The sequence below is a fragment of the Dicentrarchus labrax genome, unplaced genomic scaffold, assembly GCF_905237075.1.
Source record: "Dicentrarchus labrax unplaced genomic scaffold, dlabrax2021, whole genome shotgun sequence".
NCBI classification, from domain to species: Eukaryota; Metazoa; Chordata; class Actinopteri; family Moronidae; genus Dicentrarchus; species Dicentrarchus labrax.
The window spans coordinates 31,902,438-31,922,527 of record NW_026136713.1 but is presented as its reverse complement, the minus strand read 5'-3'; the positions used below and the strand labels follow the sequence as shown (position 1 = coordinate 31,922,527).

The window sequence follows — 20,090 nt, the reverse complement described above, 5'->3', positions numbered from 1 at the left end:
GTGAATGAGTGAATGATTTTTATGTGTAGGAGTCATTTATTTGTTTTTATACTGTAATTCCTATATGGTTTATTATTTAACATTTTAAATGTGTTGTTGTCGCCTGTCTCTTGGAGTCGGGGAACTCATTTTCAATACGTTTTTTAAACCTGTAGCAGACATGTCATTCCAATAAATATCTACAGTCACATAAACCACATGTGTCGGTACATTAGTTCAAACCCCGGAGCGGTGCATCCCGTCCAGACACGATCTGCGCTCGGCTGCACGGAGCTCATGCCTGCTGTGGTGTCTGACTCCGGGAGGATGGACGGTGTGTCGTTGGGGTGAGTTGGTCTGAGCGCTGGGGATTATTTAGTAAAGCTGTGATTCACGCTGCTTCTGCATCTGTTGGATAACATTTTACCCCACATGATCCACCGGCCATAAGTCCAACACAGACCGTCCCCGAGAGCTTTCTGCTAGCACAAGGACTGAAGCTAGCCTTGTTGATCAGTTAGCCTCGATAAGTTAGCATCGCTGGCTGCCAGCTGATGCTGTTGAGTTGCTAACCAAAGTCTCAAGTTAACATGTAGACATCTGGGAACTGTGGTCCAGTGGTTGCGTACAGACAGTGAGCTGAGGGCAGACCGGCTCTCAGAGGTGGTTTCCCCACCACGCAGTGATTTATGGCAGCTAGCGGTAGCTGTCACAAGCTTATGATAGCAGTGAAGTTAAATGAGTAGCAATGCTAAGAGCTAGCCAGTCTGCTAACTTGACGCTCAGAAAACTCAAAACAAATATCATTTTTCTGTTGAGCTCTTTCTGATATTTGGACACAAAGAGAGGAGCTTTGTGTAAACGCTGAGACTCATGGACGAACACTGGTTAATTAAAATGTTGTGTGTTATCCGGTGCCTCGTTGTAAGTGCTGCATCATTATTTCTTCAGACTGTTAGTGGAGTAGTGTGCGGACAGAAGAGGCTCATTGTGACAGTCCAGGTAACATACTGTACTGTACAGTCATCCGTTGTCTCAGTGACACTGTTAAACACACCACAACAAGCAAATGTCCCGTTAGATCACTAATGGCTGAGGTCACTTTTATTTCCAGGTGACCACTGGTTAAAAGTTACATTTATTACATTCCTTCTTTTCTTTGTGTACCTGTCTTAGGGGGGCTTAAATGATAATGCTGGTAATATTCTGCATTATCCTAAATAAATTCCATTAATAAATGTATCCTAAATATTAAAATAAATATTTTCTCTGTAATCATAATTATATATCATGTATCATAATCCAAAAACACATCAGTGAGCCACATGGTTCCTCATTACCATGAACACAACCACTGTAGTTTAGTTTGACTCAGTCTCACATACGCCATACTCTAGCTGTAAATACTCACTATTGTACCAAATGTGCATTAATCCATGACTGACAATAGTCTGCTGCTGAGTAATGTCATGGCCGATAGCCCAATTTGCTTCGTCAGGTCAGTATTCGTGCAGATACCAATGTTGATGCAGTATATTGGCTTAGAGCATCTCCAACAACAATATATATCGTGATTTTTATATAGAAATTCAGTTGAAACACTCTTAATAGATAAAATATGAATATACATTTTTTGGTTTATCCTGTGAAATCAAATATTGCCTTAAATCAGTTCTGCTCATTGGTGTGAAACATTTCACAGACTGGTGACAACTAGAGGTATCAAAGTGATAATTATGTAATGTACAGTGAACATATATTACATCATATACAGTTCTCTTTATTGTTATATTGCCCAAGCATATGTGCATCATGACAAACTTTCATGTACTCTCACCGTCACACCTCTTTTTGTTTATTAGCTCTTTGAGAAAGTACTTTAGTAGTTGATGCTTTATGTGCAAATGTCAGACATACAGTAAGTAGAGGTGAAACAATTCATAGACAGAAAACTCATTTGCAATAATTTTGATAATCTGTTAAGACATTTCTTTAAGCAAAAATGCCCCAAATTCACTGGTGTGCCAAATGAATGAATATTTACATATCTAATAATTTATTTGAGAAAAAGCCACACTAGATATTTTACGCTATACAAAATCCTGACTCTGTAGTCCATAGTGTGCAGCAGCATCTGGGTTCCATGACAACCAAAGCAGATTACCGTAAAGAATCGAGGATTAGTAAACGGGGATGGGTCAGTGCCGTCATGCAAGCATTCAAAAATGGCACTGCCAGACAGTGAGACATGCTCAGAGACAGCCCCTCATGTGTTTGAACTGGAGATACAGAGACACACTGCATATTTACTAAACTACATTTTCTGTGGTACAGCACAACATTGACAACGGTGGCAGGTACATTTAAAGAATAGATAGAGTCATTTTACCACAGTTATCCAGTATAGTGTCCCTGTCCCACCCTCTTTTCATAACCTTAGAGATGAACCAGAAAGTAATCCGTCTAACTACTGGGTCGCCGTTTATCTCCAATGATCTAGACACTGCCTCTCATGTCTTACCAGTCTGGTGGCCACACCGGCCTCACCACGTCCAAACTGTACCACGGATTCAGAGGAGGACACGGTGAATGGAGGGATGCACACCTTCAACCAGACACACATGAGGAAGGCTTTCCAGCTGATGAACGAACTGAGGAGGTTTGTTGCTGGCAGCGTTGTTTGCTACAGTTAGTGTTTTCTCTTAATGTGATGGTAAAAAAAAAATGGTGATGAAGACAGGTTATGATTAGTATGCCACTCTTGTCTGACAGGGATATTTATACTTGGTACACCAACTGCATCCAATCCATATATCCCTTAGGATTTTAAAAGTAAAACCTTGGAGATTAACACCTTAAGTGGTTCCTTTGCTGGCAGCGGTCCTGTCCGTTCTTGGCTTTAAAGACGTTCCCTTTCCTGGCTCTTCTATGCATATTTAGCAGTTATCACACTTGAATAAATAAGATATAAATGATCACCTTTCTCTCTCTGTTACACCTCATACTTCAGTAAAAAGATGCTGTGTGACGTCCAGCTGGTGGCGGGCAGCGTCGAAGTGCCAGCTCACAGGGTGGTCCTGGCGTCTTGTAGCCCCTACTTCTGTGCCATGTTCACAGGTACACACACACACACTGTCGTTTGCTTGGCGTCATATCTTTATGTGTGTCTGCTGGTGTGTGCTTCACTGTGTTTGTGTGTGTTTGTAGGGGATATGAGCGAGAGCAAGGCCCATCAGGTGGAGATCAGAGAGGTGGACGGACAGACGCTGAGAAAACTGGTTGACTACATCTACACAGCAGAGATAGAGGTCACAGAGGACAACGTCCAGGTGAGAGTGTGTGTGTGTGTGTGTGTGTGTTAGAGAGTGTTTATGAGGAGGGAGAGCGAGGAGGAAGGGAGTGAGAGGGAGTAAAAAACTGTTTTCCTGTTATTACTTTGTGGTTTTTCTTTTCTTCTTCGTCCTGTTACGGTGGGGTTTGCCTTGTTTTCAACTCTGGTTTTTCTTTAAAAACACTGAGGTCATATATTAGCAGCAGTAACATGGTGGGATATTACCAACCCCTTCACATTGTACATCTCAAGGCTTTTTTGTCTGTTGTGTCCATGTAGCCCTCTCAGCCCTTCCTCTACTCTCTTAAAGAAGTAAACATGTGCCCAAAACACTAGCTCAGTCACTGTTTGACACTATTTTTCACAGTTTTAGTTTGGATAATTTAATTTAAAGTAGCGCTGCTGCTCCCAGCTAAAACATCTGTACTCACAACATTAGTCACATAGTTATAAAACCTGTCTTGTAGCTGTTGTCTTGACTTTTTCTGAGCGCAGTCCTTTGTTTTGAGCAAAGGTCAGAGTAACAACATAACAAGCTTAACAAGCCACCTTTTTCCTTCGCCATTTATTCAGAACACATTCATTTTAGACTTTTGCTCTAGTGATTATCAATGTGGAGTGACCTTTTGAGTAACAGAATACAACTGAAATAAGATCAAAGTTAGTTTGTGAAAGCAGATATCCTTCACTTTGTCAGAGCACCTTTAAAAGCAGACTTCTGTTTCAGTGGATTCCAGATATGTGTTATGTTTTCCCAACAAAGGGAAAGAAGACTTATCTGTGACAAAATTAGCAAAAAAACAACAACCAGAAAGTTGATTAAACAGTTGTTTTTATTTACCTTTTCCTGATTTTTATTGTGTCAGTGTTTTTGCATGTCAGAAGGGAAATTGTTCATTCAGGCCTGATTGCTCTAACTCTTTGGTTTGAATTTCAGACTGTCCAAAATGAACCTGCCTGAGGAGCAGATGTTTATTACAAGAAGTGTAAGAGCTGGTAATGGTTGCGAGCTGTGCTTGGCTGTGAAAGCACCAGATTGAGGCCTTGTTTATCTCAGTGGCATTAACCGTTGGTAGCTGCATGGCTCTGGTGCGGGGTTGAATAAATGCAGCAGGATCAAGCTTCAGGCAGGATACTTCCTCTGATTATCAGCACAGGAAGTGTGCATGGAGAGAGGCAGGAAATCCTCCCACTGTTAGCAGCGTGCCTGTCTGATTGGCTCACTTTAGAATGTGCCATGTTTGTGTGTGTGTGTGTGTGTGTTTTGACTATTCGGTTATATTCAGTAAAAGATTGCTTTTACTCTGAATTTCTTTAACCTGTGTGTTTTCACTGTACAGTGTATGTGCTGCCCTCAGTCCTGTGTCTGTGTGTTTTGGGGTGTCACAGCTGCTGTCAGCAGAGTTTTGAGCCTGATGCTCCCCTTTCAGAGACATAAGGCCTCAGGGCAGCAGTACACAGAAAACAGAGGAGACGGTAACAATACACACTGAGGATGAGTGAGTGTGTAGACAGAGAGGTGTCGAGACTGTCTCACTGACCTAGTTGAGTTTGTGTGCAGGGATGCAGCCAAGCATGTCTTTGTTAGCATTGTGCTTTCAGCAGTAGCAGCTCTCTCACAGAGCTCGAAATTAAGGATGTCCTGTTGTCCCGGGGATAATAAACAATAGCACCTGGGGCACAAAGATGTGGTGGGACAGTAGCAAAATGCATCAATACAAAGGAAATTATAATGTGTCATGGAATATATATGATTTTAATTGTTAATTGTTTAATAAAAGTTTAAAATGTGAAGTGGCACTGACACAAGCTCTACACTAAATCACACGCACGCTGACACACCCAGAGAGAGACCAGTGTTACCAATTTGTTCACTAGATTTAGCAACTTTATCGACTTCTTCAGACCCTCAGGGTAAAGGCGAGAAATGTATTCAGTTATATTGTAATACATTCCCGTGCATGCTGCTCAGACAGCACTGGGGTCTCTCCCTCTCCTCTTGCACCCTCTGCAGACAGTCAGTAGGGGTGGTGGTCTGTGGGGCACATTTGACTTTCTCTCTGAATCTCTGGATTGGGTTGTTCCTAAGGCTTCTAATTTCTTTGAACTTTTCCCTCCATTTTTCACTTTTTTACTTCAAATATACATATATAATATACAATATACAATGTCTCTGCAGTGAGTTTGTCATTATTTGGCTTAATAATAATAATTAAATATAAGAAACGGGTTTGCATTTGCAGTGATTTAATTATACTTTGTATTCAGGTATAAGTACAGGGAACAACTAACAGCAGTTGTGGGACACTGAAGAAAAAATTTCCTTTCTAGCTCTCTCCTTCATTTTATTGAGCCCAGTCATCAGGGGTTTCCAACGCAGGGGTTTCCTGTCTCCAGAACTGTCCAGTTAAAAAAGCTGAATCTGGCTCAGCCCATCATATTCATGCAGGCATCCATTCCTGCTCTGTAACTTTGTAACATTAACACCATATTGTATTTTTGTTGTTTATCTCAGAAGATAAAGTAATTGTTGTCATGCTAACTTTTCAGAGTTGTAAAATCCTCTCTAAGTATTATAAACTGTTGTTCAGTGCTTTTGTGGCTGATATAAAGCCTCAAACCCATTGATCTGTTACTCAAACCAAGCTCCTTGGATTATATTTCATTGTCTCATCAGCAGCTGAAACAACACGCCTCCATCATCAACAACCCTTGTTTTAACGCAGAGCTGGATTAGGGTGGAACAACAGTGGCAGACTCACTGTTGATATAATGGGACAAACAATGGCCAAAATCTCACACAGTATTTAATCTCATATTACAGTGTCAGTATTGTTATTTTTTGCCTTTTGTTTCTGCTGGCAAATGAATGAGTTTGGTGTGTTTTTAAGGGCTGTTGTTCTGCGACACTTAATGTATTCGCTGTGACTCCAAGTCTGTAAAGGTGTAAAGCCCAGCTCGTGCAGCTTGCAAGGAGATGCGATGGTGAAACTGGTGAGCTATGGCCAAAAACAAATTGCAACAAATTTGCCTGTTTAGCCGGTACGCATTGCAGACAAATCCCAGGGTTTGTTTTACTTCCAAACTCACTATTTTCCTTCTGCAGACAAACCAAAATAGATTTCATTTAAACTATTCTGCTGCCTATAGACATATTTATAGAGTGGGTATCAAGGTGATGCACAGAGGTTAATGGCTAGCTTGTTGGCCAACTGTTTGGCAGGTTTGTTGACTGGCTGGTTTATAACAAACTAACTGACTGACCAGTAGTAGTAATGACGTAATGTAAATGGCTAACTGACGTCCAGCTACCAAATCCTCCTAAATGTTTGTGTGTGGGTGGTAAATAATTGTGCTCTAACATGTTTATTTAAAAAAAAAACAAAATTCCAATAAAGTTCTTCCATCAATAAAATCTGAGTGTTAAATGGACTTTGTGTGTGTTGTCATTTCAGGTTCTGCTGCCAGCAGCCAGTCTCCTCCAGCTGATGGATGTTCGTCAGGTTTGTTGTGAGTTCCTGCAGTCTCAGCTTCACCCCACCAACTGTCTGGGCATCAGAGCCTTCGCTGACCTGCACACATGCACACAGCTTCTCAACCAAGCCCACGCATACGCCGGTAAGCTTCTCAGTGTTCACACCACAGATCGTGAGTCATCTTTGCCACTGTGCGTGTGGTGGGTTGGTGATGGTACTTTTATGTAACAGTTAGTTTCACCAGCCCTGAAAAATGTCTTTGGAAGTCTTTGGGATAATGCTACATATCCAGATGTCCAGATGTTCTAAATGACGCTGAAAAGGACATCGGTGACATCTTTTCAGCAATAACATTTTAACGTTTGAGCTTTGTGTTTGTTTTTTACAGAGCAAAAATATTCAGTCTGTGTTGTTTGTGTCTCTCAGAGCAGCACTTCACTGAGGTGGTGCAAGGAGAAGAGTTCCTGGGTCTTTCTCTGCAGCAGGTGTGCAGCCTCATCTCCAGTGACAAGCTCACTGTTTCCACGGAGGAAAAGGTACACACACACACACACACACACACACACACACACACACACACACACACACACACACACACACACACACACACACACACACACACACACACACACACTTTAATAAAAGCAGTTTGTCTCTTTCCTTGTGGGTGAAAAGAGGATTTTGCTCATATGGGAGTTTTCAAGAGATATTGGCCACTGGAAAAGATAAAGACATTCAAGTTAGAGTGGGAGCTGAGAAATATCTGTGGCTGTATTAAAGACACATGTCCTCATCCTACTCACTGCGTCTGATTAGCTCGCCTCAGCAGACAGACGCTCCATCCTCTGGAATATGTCTGCTGCTGTCAACAGGAAGAGTGTGCGGGAGCATCTGTGTGTCATCCTGCTGTCAGCAGTCAAGGTGACTGTTGGTTCAGTCAGACGGACACAGAGGGGGCTGTCATACTGTGTATTCATATAGTTTTTAAATGCATCTGGAAAAACAATCAATCACTTTGATACATAGAAATGAACCCTACATTACTTATTTCCATTGCTCTACATACATATGCTGGTTCTTTAAGTAAGACCACATACAAACACTGTATAGCTCCTTATTAAATTAGCTTAATTAATTGTATTAATGTTGATGAATTGTATTTAGATGTAACCGTCAGTGATTTTGCCACTGGTTTGTAGACAGTTTCCACAGTATTGTGTGAAATCAGCATGAGGCTGAAAGTAGTTTGTGTATTTTGTGTATCACGCACAGAGGCTGGAGACTGCATTATTTTTTGGCAGTTTTTATTGCTGTGTCATTGTGTTGCTACATGAAACATGTCTGTATTTTTTGGCTGTTTCAATCTGAAAGAGGATGTAGGTTTTACTGTGTAAGCTACTGTAAAGGGTTTTGATTTCAAACCCTGGAGGAAAAGAGAGCCTGGGGAGTTGTCGAGTAATGGTCCTCTTTCATTCAACTACCGTCGTTGTTGTCCCGTTGTGCACAACAGGAGGAGCACTCAGTCCCTCGTTTGCCCGAGTGGAGCTGCTCCACAGGCCAAGGAGATGACCAAGTGTGAATGTGTGCAAATCAATGAATTTGAAGTAGGTTTGAGATAGGAAAAGATGTAAAACAAAGGTCTGCCACCTCTGTTATACTGACATCCTCCTGGGAGCAATCAATATTAGCATTTCACTATGAAAGAACACAGTATCTACTGCTTAAACAATGAAATTCACACAATCAATGATTTAAATCGTCAGAATTGGGTGGGGTGTGGCACATCATTGAACAGTGTCTGAAACTCTTTCCTTCTAATCATTTCAGATATCAGAATAGGGGCGTGGGGATAAGAAAGTTTGGCTAAAGTGTAAAACATGTAGTGCTGCATGATGGTAAAAACATATTGAGATTGTTTCTACAGAGATTGCGATTCACAGTTATCGGAAATAATCAGTATTGCATCACAAATTGAATTTTCACTAAATAAAACCATTAAAATCATGATGATATGAAACAAACATGTTTTCTTAAATCTGGAGAACAAGATTTGTAGCCCCAGGGCCTCTCTGCAGACCGTCTGTACTTTAATGTTCACAGATTACACTTTTATCAAAACATTACAGCTGCTGCACTTTGCCATATTGTGATTTCGATAATATTTCTACTAATTGTGCAGCCCTATTGCATTCCCAATAAGCCAATATTATACACACACACACACACTACTGTCATTGACAAGTCATTGTATTCTTCAGTCAATGTAGGACAAAGAAAATTACTTTATATAAGAAATCTGAATCATTTTGAACAATTCTCTCCCCGTCTACATTACACTATGCCACTGCTCTCTGACTCTCCTCTCTGTCTCTTAGGTGTTCGAGGCTATGATAGCTTGGATCAAGCACGATAAGCCAGCGCGTCTAGAGTACATGCCAAAACTGATGGAGCACGTCAGACTTCCACTACTGTCCAGGGATTACCTGGTACAGGTAAAAGAAATGTTCTGCTCTGCTTTCTCCCTCTCTCCTTTTTTTTCTTGAGTAACACCAAACACTTGTGTGTGTCTATCAAGATTCTCAGTCATGCAGATTACAGGAACATGAACTGTAGTAAGTGAAGGCCTGAAGATGTTCCACTAGTTCTCCAACAGCCATCTTGATGAGTGTAAAACAAATCGAGATCAAACATAAAAGTCCACATATGGAGTTCACCAACATGCTTCAGTTCTGGTAAAGTTTGGTCTCTTGAAGAGTATGTTAAAAAGCAATATTATTTTATAAAATCATTTAAAGTCTACCATAGTACCTGCACTGAAACTAAAATTGAGTGTAGCATATATTTTTCGATGATGATTATGATTATCACTGTTTGTACTGTATATTTCTCAATATCTAGCCAATTGCCATCATCAGAGCGTTTATGTTCACTAAAGTAACCTGGTTACAATCAGCTGATTTTCCCCATGTTTATAGGGAAACAAGTTTCTAATCAGCTCTTTGCATGGACCATGTGACATGTGTCATATTTAAACAAACAATTTAAACTGAAACCAATACAAAGTATCCTCTAAAAGGTAAAAATAGTTCAAGTTCATTTCCACCACAGAACATTTGACCATTTGTTAAATATCAGACACATTTGCGGTCTGCCTGTCCTCCTCTCACTGCACTACAGTGTCTTCTGTTAAAAGTTCAAATAAGCCACCATGTTTTCTAAATAAGGTAGGAAGTAGGGGAGAGTTCTCGGTACTGACCCACTGCATGTATATGCTGATGTACAGTACCCAGGTCATTACAGTGAATGTAAACCTGTTCTCCCGTTACCAGCCTTACCTGCTTACTGTGTAAATGTAAATGCTTTGTACGACAGTCTTGTGGCATTGTTCTTGTTTACTAAAGAAATGTGGTCCCTGTTTCAGATTGTCGAGGAAGAGGCTTTGATAAAGAACAACAACACCTGTAAAGATTTTCTCATAGAAGCAATGAAGTATCACCTGCTGCCAGCCGACCAGCGGCACCTCATCAAGACGGACAGGACCCGACCACGAACTCCTATCAGCATCCCCAAAGTACACAAAAACAAACTAAATACACAGTCACACTCCTCATAATAAAGAGCCACAAAACTCTTGTGTACCTCACCATAGCGAAACCCACTGACTGTAATTCTGACACTGACTGTGTGCTTGTACAGGTGATGATTGTGGTGGGCGGTCAGGCTCCCAAGGCGATCCGCAGTGTGGAGTGTTATGACTTCCAGGAAGATCGATGGTACCAGGTAGCCGACCTGCCTTCAAGACGATGCCGGGCAGGTGAGCCTGTGTTTTGTAGGGTTTTGTTTTTGTGGGAAGATAAAGCCACCTATAAAAAATGGATATTATGCTGAGTTTATAGTTTATTTATTTATTACATCATCATTTAAAAATATGAGGCAGTTGTTAAGAGGTGTTTGTGAGTAAGTGTTAAGATATTATTAAAACATTTAAGATTTTCATACATTAATTTGTCAACTTTCTGATCAGATTGAATTCATGTTTCCTAAAATCTTGATATCAGAGTGTCCCTGAATGCACCAGATAGGACAACTGATTAAATGTTTTATGTGACGTTCACTGTGTCATTCAAGATTCAGATCTCTGCAAGTTGATTCTTATACTGAAATAAGTTGAAACAGTGTTTTATAATGTAAAGAATAAACTATATGTTGTTAACAGGCTTAAACATGCACAACCACCAGTATGCTCCTTTACACATTTCATTGTGTGTGTGTGTCCAGGTGTGGTTTCCATGGCAGGTCGTGTGTATGCAGTTGGCGGGTTCAATAGTTCGCTGCGGGAGCGAACAGTGGACGTGTACGATGGAGTGAGAGACCAGTGGAGTGCGGTGGCGAGCATGCAGGAGAGACGCAGTACGCTGGGAGCTGCTGTGTTGGCCGATTTATTGTACGCTGTGGGGGGCTTTAACGGAAGTATAGGTACACACACACACACAGACACACACACACATACAAGTGAAACTAAAGCAGTTATCGTAGTTTTATACTTTATTTCTTGTCCACTAAAAATGGTTCCTCCTGTACATTTTTGAGTCTTGGAAAGTAAGAAGTCAGTTTCTTGAGGATCACTCATCCAGTCACAACTCAAGGTTGTAGTTTAACGTTCAACAATTCTTTTGTGATTGATTTTTTTCAATGATTTGAACCGAAGAAATGTAGACATACAATCAGCAATACTGCAGTGAATAATAGTATCAAGTAACAAAACACAATATTTGCTTTCTACATTTGTAGAAATGTTGAAGCCTTTATTGCATGAGGATTATTTAGCCTGTAAAAAAACATTATTATGACCTAAAGTGCTGGCAACTGTTGTATATTAGTAGCTCAATCTATGATATATAAGATGATAAGATTACAGATGCAGATTCAAGATGAAGCCCTCTAACTCTCTAACTATACCTCTAAACTATTTCCAGCTGTAGAAAATGAGATATGGAAATATACAAACTCAGTGAAAAAAATGCCTTCAACAGAAGTAAACAATGTGAGGAACTAATGTGAGGTGAGAAAGACTTACTCAGCAAAAAGCTGATGTGTGACTAGATAATGATAGCATCATTATCTGGTTGATTACCACACGAGGATGAGCAGAATATACTACCTACTATAGTGTTTCCAGTTAACACAGGCGATATGGGAGCCATTTTCTTCTCTTCTCCTAACACGTCCACCAGCTGGATGCCAAACGTTCCCGTCTTAACACACACACACACACACACACACACACACACACACACACACACACACACACACACACACACACACACACACACACACACACAGTCTTATTCTAACCTATTATTGTTATTCGCTTATTTGTCTGTCTTTCAGTTTTTTTCTTCTTTTGTCTCTCTCTCTCTCTCTCTCTCTCTCTCTCTCTCTCTCTCTCTCTCTCTCTCTCTCTCTCTTGTGTGTCTGTATCAGGTCTGTCGACAGTAGAGGCCTACAATTATAAAAGTAACGAGTGGATGTATGTAGCCTCCATGAACACACGACGAAGCAGCGTGGGTGTTGGTGTGGTCGATGGTAAGACGTCTGACCTGGGTTACATCATATTCTCTTTCACTGAAAAGCCAAAATTCAAATGTAACCTATTTGAATAACTCTGTGTCTGTCTGTGTGTCTGTGTGTGTGTGTGTGTGTCTGTGTGTCTACAGGTAAGTTGTACGCAGTAGGAGGCTATGATGGAGCATCCCGTCAGTGTCTCAGTACAGTGGAAGAATACGACCCTGTCACTGATCAGTGGTGCTATGTAGCTGACATGAGCACACGGCGCAGTGGAGCAGGTATATACACACGCACACACACACACACACACACACACACACACACACACACACACACACACACACACACACATACACATACACATACATACAAACACACACTACATACACAATACACAGCGAGCAGTAAAACAATACTTTTTTTAACTGTAACTAGTGTTTCTTGACGTTTCTTAATACTAATTAATATTATCTTAATATTATTTTTCTGTTATTTGTGCTCATCTGTTCCAGCTGCAATGTATGTGAGCCTGGCACTGACTCTATATATAGAACAAGATTACCCCAGTTAATTCAAAGCCACACAAGGTACATACTGTATTATAGTTAATGAGGCAGGTTGAGCTTTTGCCAACAGTTTCCTGTGGAGCAAGAACACCACCCTGTGGACATTGGCTGCAATTGTACAATCCTAGAAAGAACTCAACTCTCTGTGTGTGTGCGTGTGTGTGTGCGCGCCCAGGGGTGGGTGTGTTGGGCGGTCAACTGTATGCAGCAGGAGGACATGACGGTCCACTGGTGAGGAAGAGCGTTGAGGTGTACGACCCACAGACCAACACCTGGAGGCTGGTCTGTGACATGAACATGTGCCGACGAAACGCAGGTCAGATATCAACCACAGACGCACGCCATCCATCTGTCAGTTTCTGTGGCTGGAAAACTGTAAATGCTAGAAACTGCACAATTAGGGATTCAAGAGAATCAAATGACCGCTGGAGTGTTTGAATCCTTTGCTTTAAAGACTTGTCCAACAGATGAATGATCACCTGTAAAGGAGCCATTCTTTAGGCAACGCTAGCTCATTGATTAAAGCAGAAGTATGTAATTAGCAGCTGGCACATTATTGATCTCTATAACGGTTTCACTTCACAAGCAAAGATCAAAATCATGAAGCTACAGTTAGTTTCCTGTTTAGTAATTACAGTCCTCCAGTGGCAGATGTTACCCTGCTTAATGTGTGTTTCATTTACTGCACATGAAAGAGTGAGTGTGTGCAGGTTGTGTGTTTTTCTTTTCTGCCTATCAGTGCATCTCTCTGCTGACAGTTTGTGTGTAACCTCATGAACTGGTGATTTAGTGATAACTAAGGCAAGGTTCCTGTGTTGGTCTTTTAGATCAAATAAGTTAATTGTCTGTATCTAAGAGTTTTGGAAGAACACCGGAATTACCTTTTACTTTGTCCCGATGAACACATAAGCATGTGAGCGTGTGTATAAGGTTTGTCAGAGTGGTTAAATGTGTATAACTCTCTCCTCAAGGTGTCTGTGCCATTAACGGGCTGCTGTATGTCATTGGAGGAGACGACGGCTCCTGTAACCTCTCCTCAGTAGAGTTTTACAACCCGGCCACAGACAAGTGGAGCCTCATTCCCACAAACATGAGCAACGGACGCAGCTATGCTGGTAAGTCTGATCATTTCTACGTCACAGAGAGAAATTAATATGACTGAGTTCCCATTTGACCTGTTTATGCGTTTGTCTCACTCCCTCTTTCATTTTCTCCTACAGGAGTCGCAGTGATTGACAAGCCATTATGACGAGGGCCCTCGCACTGCGGCAGCTGGTCGCCTAGAGACTTGTACTGACGTCTGAAGCTCACCATGCAAACGGAGAAGAGACGCCTAAGACGCAGTCCAAATGGACGGGACGCCCTCAGTCCACAGCTTACTTAATAACCAAGGATGCGTTTTGAGGAGTTTTTTGGCGCTAAACCACAGCCAGACTTTTTTTGTTGCTACAAGCCAGTTTCCATCACAGAGATCCTGACTTTGAAGGACGTCGTTGCACTGGATAAGAAACAGTAGCCACAGGATGGTGGGCTTATAAGAACTTTGTCTTGGTGAGTTCTCAAATGCCAAGCACATAACAAGTGGCTGTATCAGCTGACAGAAGACTAACTCAGACGTTGGACTTTAGTGCTTTAGATGCTCTGTGGTGTAATGGCGGCGTTTATGTGATGGACCGTATCAAACCTGGGAACCTGAATACTGATGAGGTTTTACCTGGGCACGCCATGGGAGCCTTTTTTTTTTTAATTATGAGATTTGCCGCAGTTTCCTAGAACATAAATCAGCTCATGGCAACTGTTTGCTCGGCTTGATTTTAAAGTAATGAACCCAGTTTGATTCCTGTGCGGACCGTCAGCAGGTCCAACTGTTGAACTACATGGAAACAGCTCTTCAGAGAGCTGCGGCGTGGAGTGTATTTGTTCTCAACCTGGAAGCCTGGACCAAGTGAGCCGCAAGATAATATAAAGAATGTAGAAAAACATCTTATATGCAAATCAGCCGTCATATTTAATATTTTTGAGATTGTTTTTAAAGAGCTAGAGAACCACTGCTGTGGCTTTAGACCCAGGCTGGTTGATCCCATTCGACGCAGTAGGACTTGATTCTGTTGTCGACACACACTACTGATGCACTGATCACTTGCACTGACTGATACAGACCGGCAGGCTGGCTGTTTGACTCACTGATTGGCTGGCCCAGACGTCAGCCTGTCTCACTGACCTGCTGTCAGACAGACGGCTGCTCAGCTGTCTGTCTCCGTTACTGACCGTACTCATTGGAGCATTTAAACGCACCACTCAAAGGCCAATAATTTCATCCGAAATTGTAAAAAAAAAAAGAAAGAAAAAAGTGCCAGTTAGGTCAAACAGATTAATGCTGGAGTCACGTGGTGTTTTTTTAATCTCTGAAATGATGAATTGTTTGTGTTCATTGTCTAAGGGAGTGTGTCAAAATGCACTGTAGAAATTCAGCTGCACAGTTATAATGTAAAAGATGCAGGTTTAAGATTTTTCTATTTATTGTTTTGGGACAATTGATCACACAGCATTTATTCATAACAAAGTGAGGTTCTCATTTCATTTTCTCAGCCTCGTGTTACACTTGTGCTCTACGCATATTCATCCAGATGATAGTGGGTATATTTTAGGTGTAGTTATTTAGTGGACTGACTGGTGCCATAGCTTTTGAAGAAAAAGAGATTAATAGAAGCTGTTTTTATGAAAGGTGTCCTCAGCCAGCCTTTCATTGCTGCCTGCACTCTTCTAAAAAATCATGGAGTTAACTGGACGTGTTCGGCTGTGATGACAGAAGTATATAAAACGCCTAAAAAAACCATACTGTTGTTTTTGTATGTTCAGTCAATTTACAAGTCATGTGTTCTACATTAGTCCCAACCATGTTAATACTAACCTTATTAATACAAACCATACAGTCAGATTGATTAGTGTCTTCCAGGAAGTTCAGATTACCGTATGAAACTCACTCGAGATGCTGTAAGTGATCACTGTGAATATTCCAGTTTTTTAAGGGACTCTCCAGGGTTGGACTTATGTTGCTGCCTCGACAGACAGGACTGTTGGGGGGGCGGCAGTGCTGAGGTCTGGAGCACACAGTTACTTGCAATGTAATACAACATCAGCGTGTGCACCACTCCAGATCCTAGTTTACATTGTTTGCTAGTTATCTTGGCGTAGTAATGCAGGTAAATGGTGTGGATTGTACGCTGTGTTCATGTGTCTGTGGGCAGGAAGTGCATTATAAGCACCTTTAGAGGTCTGCTGCAGCACAGTGTTGCAGCATGCACCAGCTATAATGTCAATCAAGAGGTAAACAGTCATATTAGCAGTTTCTTACATTATGAATGTGGCAGCACAAGTCTTGTGCTGTTATTTGAAACTACTGCTGCATTAATTCATTCTCTATTTCCTACATTATAGACACTCGGTAGTTCGTACACTATAATATTATTTTGTGTTCTCACTGATGAAGATGATGTTGTGTCAAAGGAGAAATATGAGATTTCTCATTAGGGTTTACACCATGAACACTACTTTTTTGTTCTGTTTTCCTTCCATTGTGGGGATGTTTTAGGGAGTGTGTGGAGCATAAAGTGCACTTGAACAACTGGAAGTTATGTAAATACACTTGGCAACAGATAGGAGGTGATTAGAAGCACAGCTTTGGGTGTTAGAGCCTCCCATCAGCATCTGAACATACCAGAGGGAACAATCTATACTTTCTTCACTGCATTACTGCTATAAATAACAACTGCTCTGTTCACTGGCATGAGTCATCTGAAGCAAATCAAGTTTCTATTAGTTTAACTTAATATAGTTTCTTAATAAAATGGAAACCAGTGGTCGCCTGGAATGTAGGGAAAATGTGTTAATTAATAACAGTAAGTTATAACCGTATGCAATTCAATGTAGATCGGCTAAAACATAAAAAAACACCAGTATGGTTGAATTTCAGTTCATGTGTGACCTTGTAGAAAAAACAGAATTTCACCTTGAGGTCCATTTAGTAGCTGTTCTGGAGCTTTTGACCGTATCACATGGCCTTCATTAGCAGACTGAGTTTGCTGAATTATCGTGGAGTCGTTGATGTTCAGTGTCCGCTATCCTGAGCACCTTCGGGACTTCTCCACCGCATTAAAAGTTAAACTCAACCTAAACCTCAGCTGGTGAGCACTTGGTCGAAAGCTCCAGACGAGCTGCTAAATGGACCTCGAAGTGAGTTGGTGAGGAGGTGTGGTCCTCGCAGTTTTCAGACGAGTAATGTTCTTACTAAGCGCAGATGTTCTATTTTTAATATCATAAACTGTGGGTGTCGTAAACTAAACGGTTGATATTGTGAGTTCATTGACTGACGTGTGTTTGGGAGATCTGTGAAGGTTGAAGTTTGTGCACTGTACTTGCAGATGATTTGTAAACCTTCATACTTGAAATAATTAACAAAAAAACAACAACAAAGGCTTACTTTGCAAAAAAAAAATGCTCTAAACTGACTTGTGCTGCTTTGTCTGGAATTGTAAAAATGTGCATTTAGGATCTTTTTTTTAATTTTTTTATATGAAATGAACTTCCATCTTCTGGCACATAAAAGCTGACTTTGTGTTGGACAGAATAACGTGAACACAGGGATCTTCCTCTAAGAGCACAACAGAGTTCTGCCAAGTTTAATGTGTCCTTTGTTCATTGTGAAGGTACACAGCAGTACACAGACACAGGTGGTTTATATGATCTGTGTCACTGTTTGGGATCTCTGATACACCTTCATCAGACACTGTGTGTGAAATATCAGTAACAGTTTCATTATGCAGAATAATATCAGACATTAAGTAAAAGTAAATATCATGACGATATATGCTAAGGACAGTGGGAAACTGTGTGCATCCTCGATATATCCTATAATATTAGAGATAAGAATTTTTAAAGTACCGGAATTTACATTTTCTGCTACTTTATACTCACTCCACTAAATTTTACAGGGCAATACTTTAAAATATGCTAATTACTTCACTACATTTATCTGACAACTTTAGTCACTTTGTAGATTCAGATTTAAAACTAAATATATCCAACAAATGAACCATGATGTATTGTTTCCAGGTTGAGACACTTTATTCACAAGCAGCCCAGCAGTATGAGAACTCATTAAAAGAGCTTTACCAGGTGCAACATGTACACATACATACACTGATAACTACAGTAACGTAATGGGCCATTCTACATACTGAGTACTTTGAGTATATTCTGATGCAGGGGGAGAGAGAGGGGGAGAGAGGGGGAGGCACGCAGCAAAGGGCCACAGGTCACAGTGGAACATGGCCGCTGCAGCAGGGACTCAGTCTTGGTATTTGGGAGCACCAGCTCTACCAGGCGAGCAATCAGGGCGCCCTCGAGGTCGTCATTGTAACATTTTTTAAATGCAATGCATGAAAAGTCACCACAAACTCCTTCCACACAGCTGCTGAACTGGTGTCAGATCATGTGATGTGTAGCACAAAGAAAGGAGACTTCAAATCATAAATCTGTTCGTTATGGAGATGATTGTCATCAAATTACAAATGTCATTAATAATGAGATATAAGCTGAAGGCTGCAGTGCTGCTCTTTGATGATTGATTGACAGGTACAGTTAATCAGCGACCTCTGACCTGTCCGTAGTGCTGAACCATGCAGGTCTATATGTAAGTGTTTACATAACAATCCTAATAAACTTACTACAGCGTATTAATGTTGGGTGGTTGTTTCAGTCTGGGCTGCTGGAGGGGTTGTTGTGCCGTTTGTGGAGCTCAGAAACAGGTGAGTTTTTCTATATGTTGACTTGGCAGTGTATTTGTTTACAGATGTAGAGAGGAGGTGTGTTTAATATCGTCACTGACAGGATAAAGGTTTATTTATTAGCAGCCTACTTAGCACAAACCTTTCTTTTTTACATGTGCTGTTTACATGGAAACGCTCTGCTGTATTTTTAGTTTGTGAAAAGTTGGTTTCCTTGGCTACGCATTACGTCGTAAGTTCACATGTTGCCACAGCAACCTCGGGCACAGTGTTGTGGGGGAGAGTTGAATAAACTCTGGTGCATTATAACCTTGGTTTGATGTTTGTGTGCAGATTCAGGTTAATAACAACATATAACCAACAAAGAAATCATCATGTATTATTATTATTATTATTATTATTATTATTATTATTATTATAAGACTACCTGTGAAAGTAATCAATTACCCTCTTACACATTTCATCAGTATTTATAATCCAATAATATAATGTACATTTTCTGAAACAGGCCATTCAGCATAGAGAACTTTTACTTTTGATACTTTAATTATACTTTGATGCTAATACTTCTGTACTTTTTACTGAAGTAACATTTTGAATGCAGGACTTTTACTTGTAACAGAGTACTCCTGCACGGTGTTATTGCTACTTTTACTTAATCTAAAAGATCTGAATACTTCTTCCACTGCTGGTTGTTAATAAGACAGAAGTCTACATGTGAGTATGGTGGTGGAGCTGCCTGCTTACCACTGGATAGTTGTGATTCCCATCAGCCCCAAAAAATAGTTATATATACTATTTAATGTCCAACATTATTTAATTAAAGGACACTTAGTGGCCATTTTATTAGTTCAGTGATTGGAGACATTGTCATAAAGCTGATAGTATTACTGATTGCTCTGTGACAGTATGGACAGTATCAGGAACTCCGAATGGAGCTCAGCTATAATCAATGTTATTAATAACACCTGTTCTCTCCACACTATTAACCAGTCATAATGCAGTTACTTTATTTGAATGCACACGTTTTTAAATATATATGAAAAATGCTGCAATGAAAGTATAATTGAAGTCAGTGATGGCGGGTGTGTTGTTGCTGTTGTCCACTAGAGGGCGCTGTTTACTAGTCAGTGTGCTGCACAATTACAGGAAGTGAATGAAAACTTAAAGTTCAAAGTAACCATCAAAATGAGAAACACTGCTTCTTAAGTTCATTTCACAAAACTGCAGATGTGTTGGAATAAAAATGAAGTCATCAAAGACAAACAGTGAAATATAAGAGTTAAAGGTCCAGTGTGTTTTATTGAGGATCTATTGGCAGAAATTGAAAATAATATTTATATATATGTTTTCATTAGTGTATAATCATCAAAATAAGGCCTGT

At 40.6% G+C, this 20,090-nt stretch overlaps 1 protein-coding gene across 3 annotated transcripts; it reads left to right on the top strand.

Annotated features, from left to right (window-relative positions):
• The first annotated feature begins 211 nt into the window (after positions 1–211).
• Positions 212–18,655, top strand: klhl3 (kelch-like family member 3). 3 transcript variants are annotated; one of them, XM_051419438.1, is made up of 15 exons: positions 212–326; positions 2,480–2,638; positions 2,990–3,096; positions 3,187–3,308; positions 6,766–6,928; positions 7,213–7,322; positions 9,162–9,278; positions 10,208–10,357; positions 10,483–10,600; positions 11,065–11,262; positions 12,271–12,372; positions 12,504–12,632; positions 13,096–13,236; positions 13,892–14,035; positions 14,141–18,655. In XM_051419438.1, exons 1-15 carry the CDS (start codon positions 277–279, stop codon positions 14,167–14,169), a joined length of 1,839 nt encoding a protein of 612 aa, XP_051275398.1. In that variant the 5' UTR covers positions 212–276; the 3' UTR covers positions 14,170–18,655. The 3 variants fall into 3 exon arrangements, with proteins under 3 accessions (XP_051275398.1, XP_051275396.1, XP_051275397.1); XM_051419436.1 differs by having other exon boundaries at positions 12,178–12,372; XM_051419437.1 differs by having other exon boundaries at positions 213–326; positions 2,504–2,638; positions 12,178–12,372.
• The last annotated feature ends 1,435 nt before the right edge of the window (positions 18,656–20,090 follow it).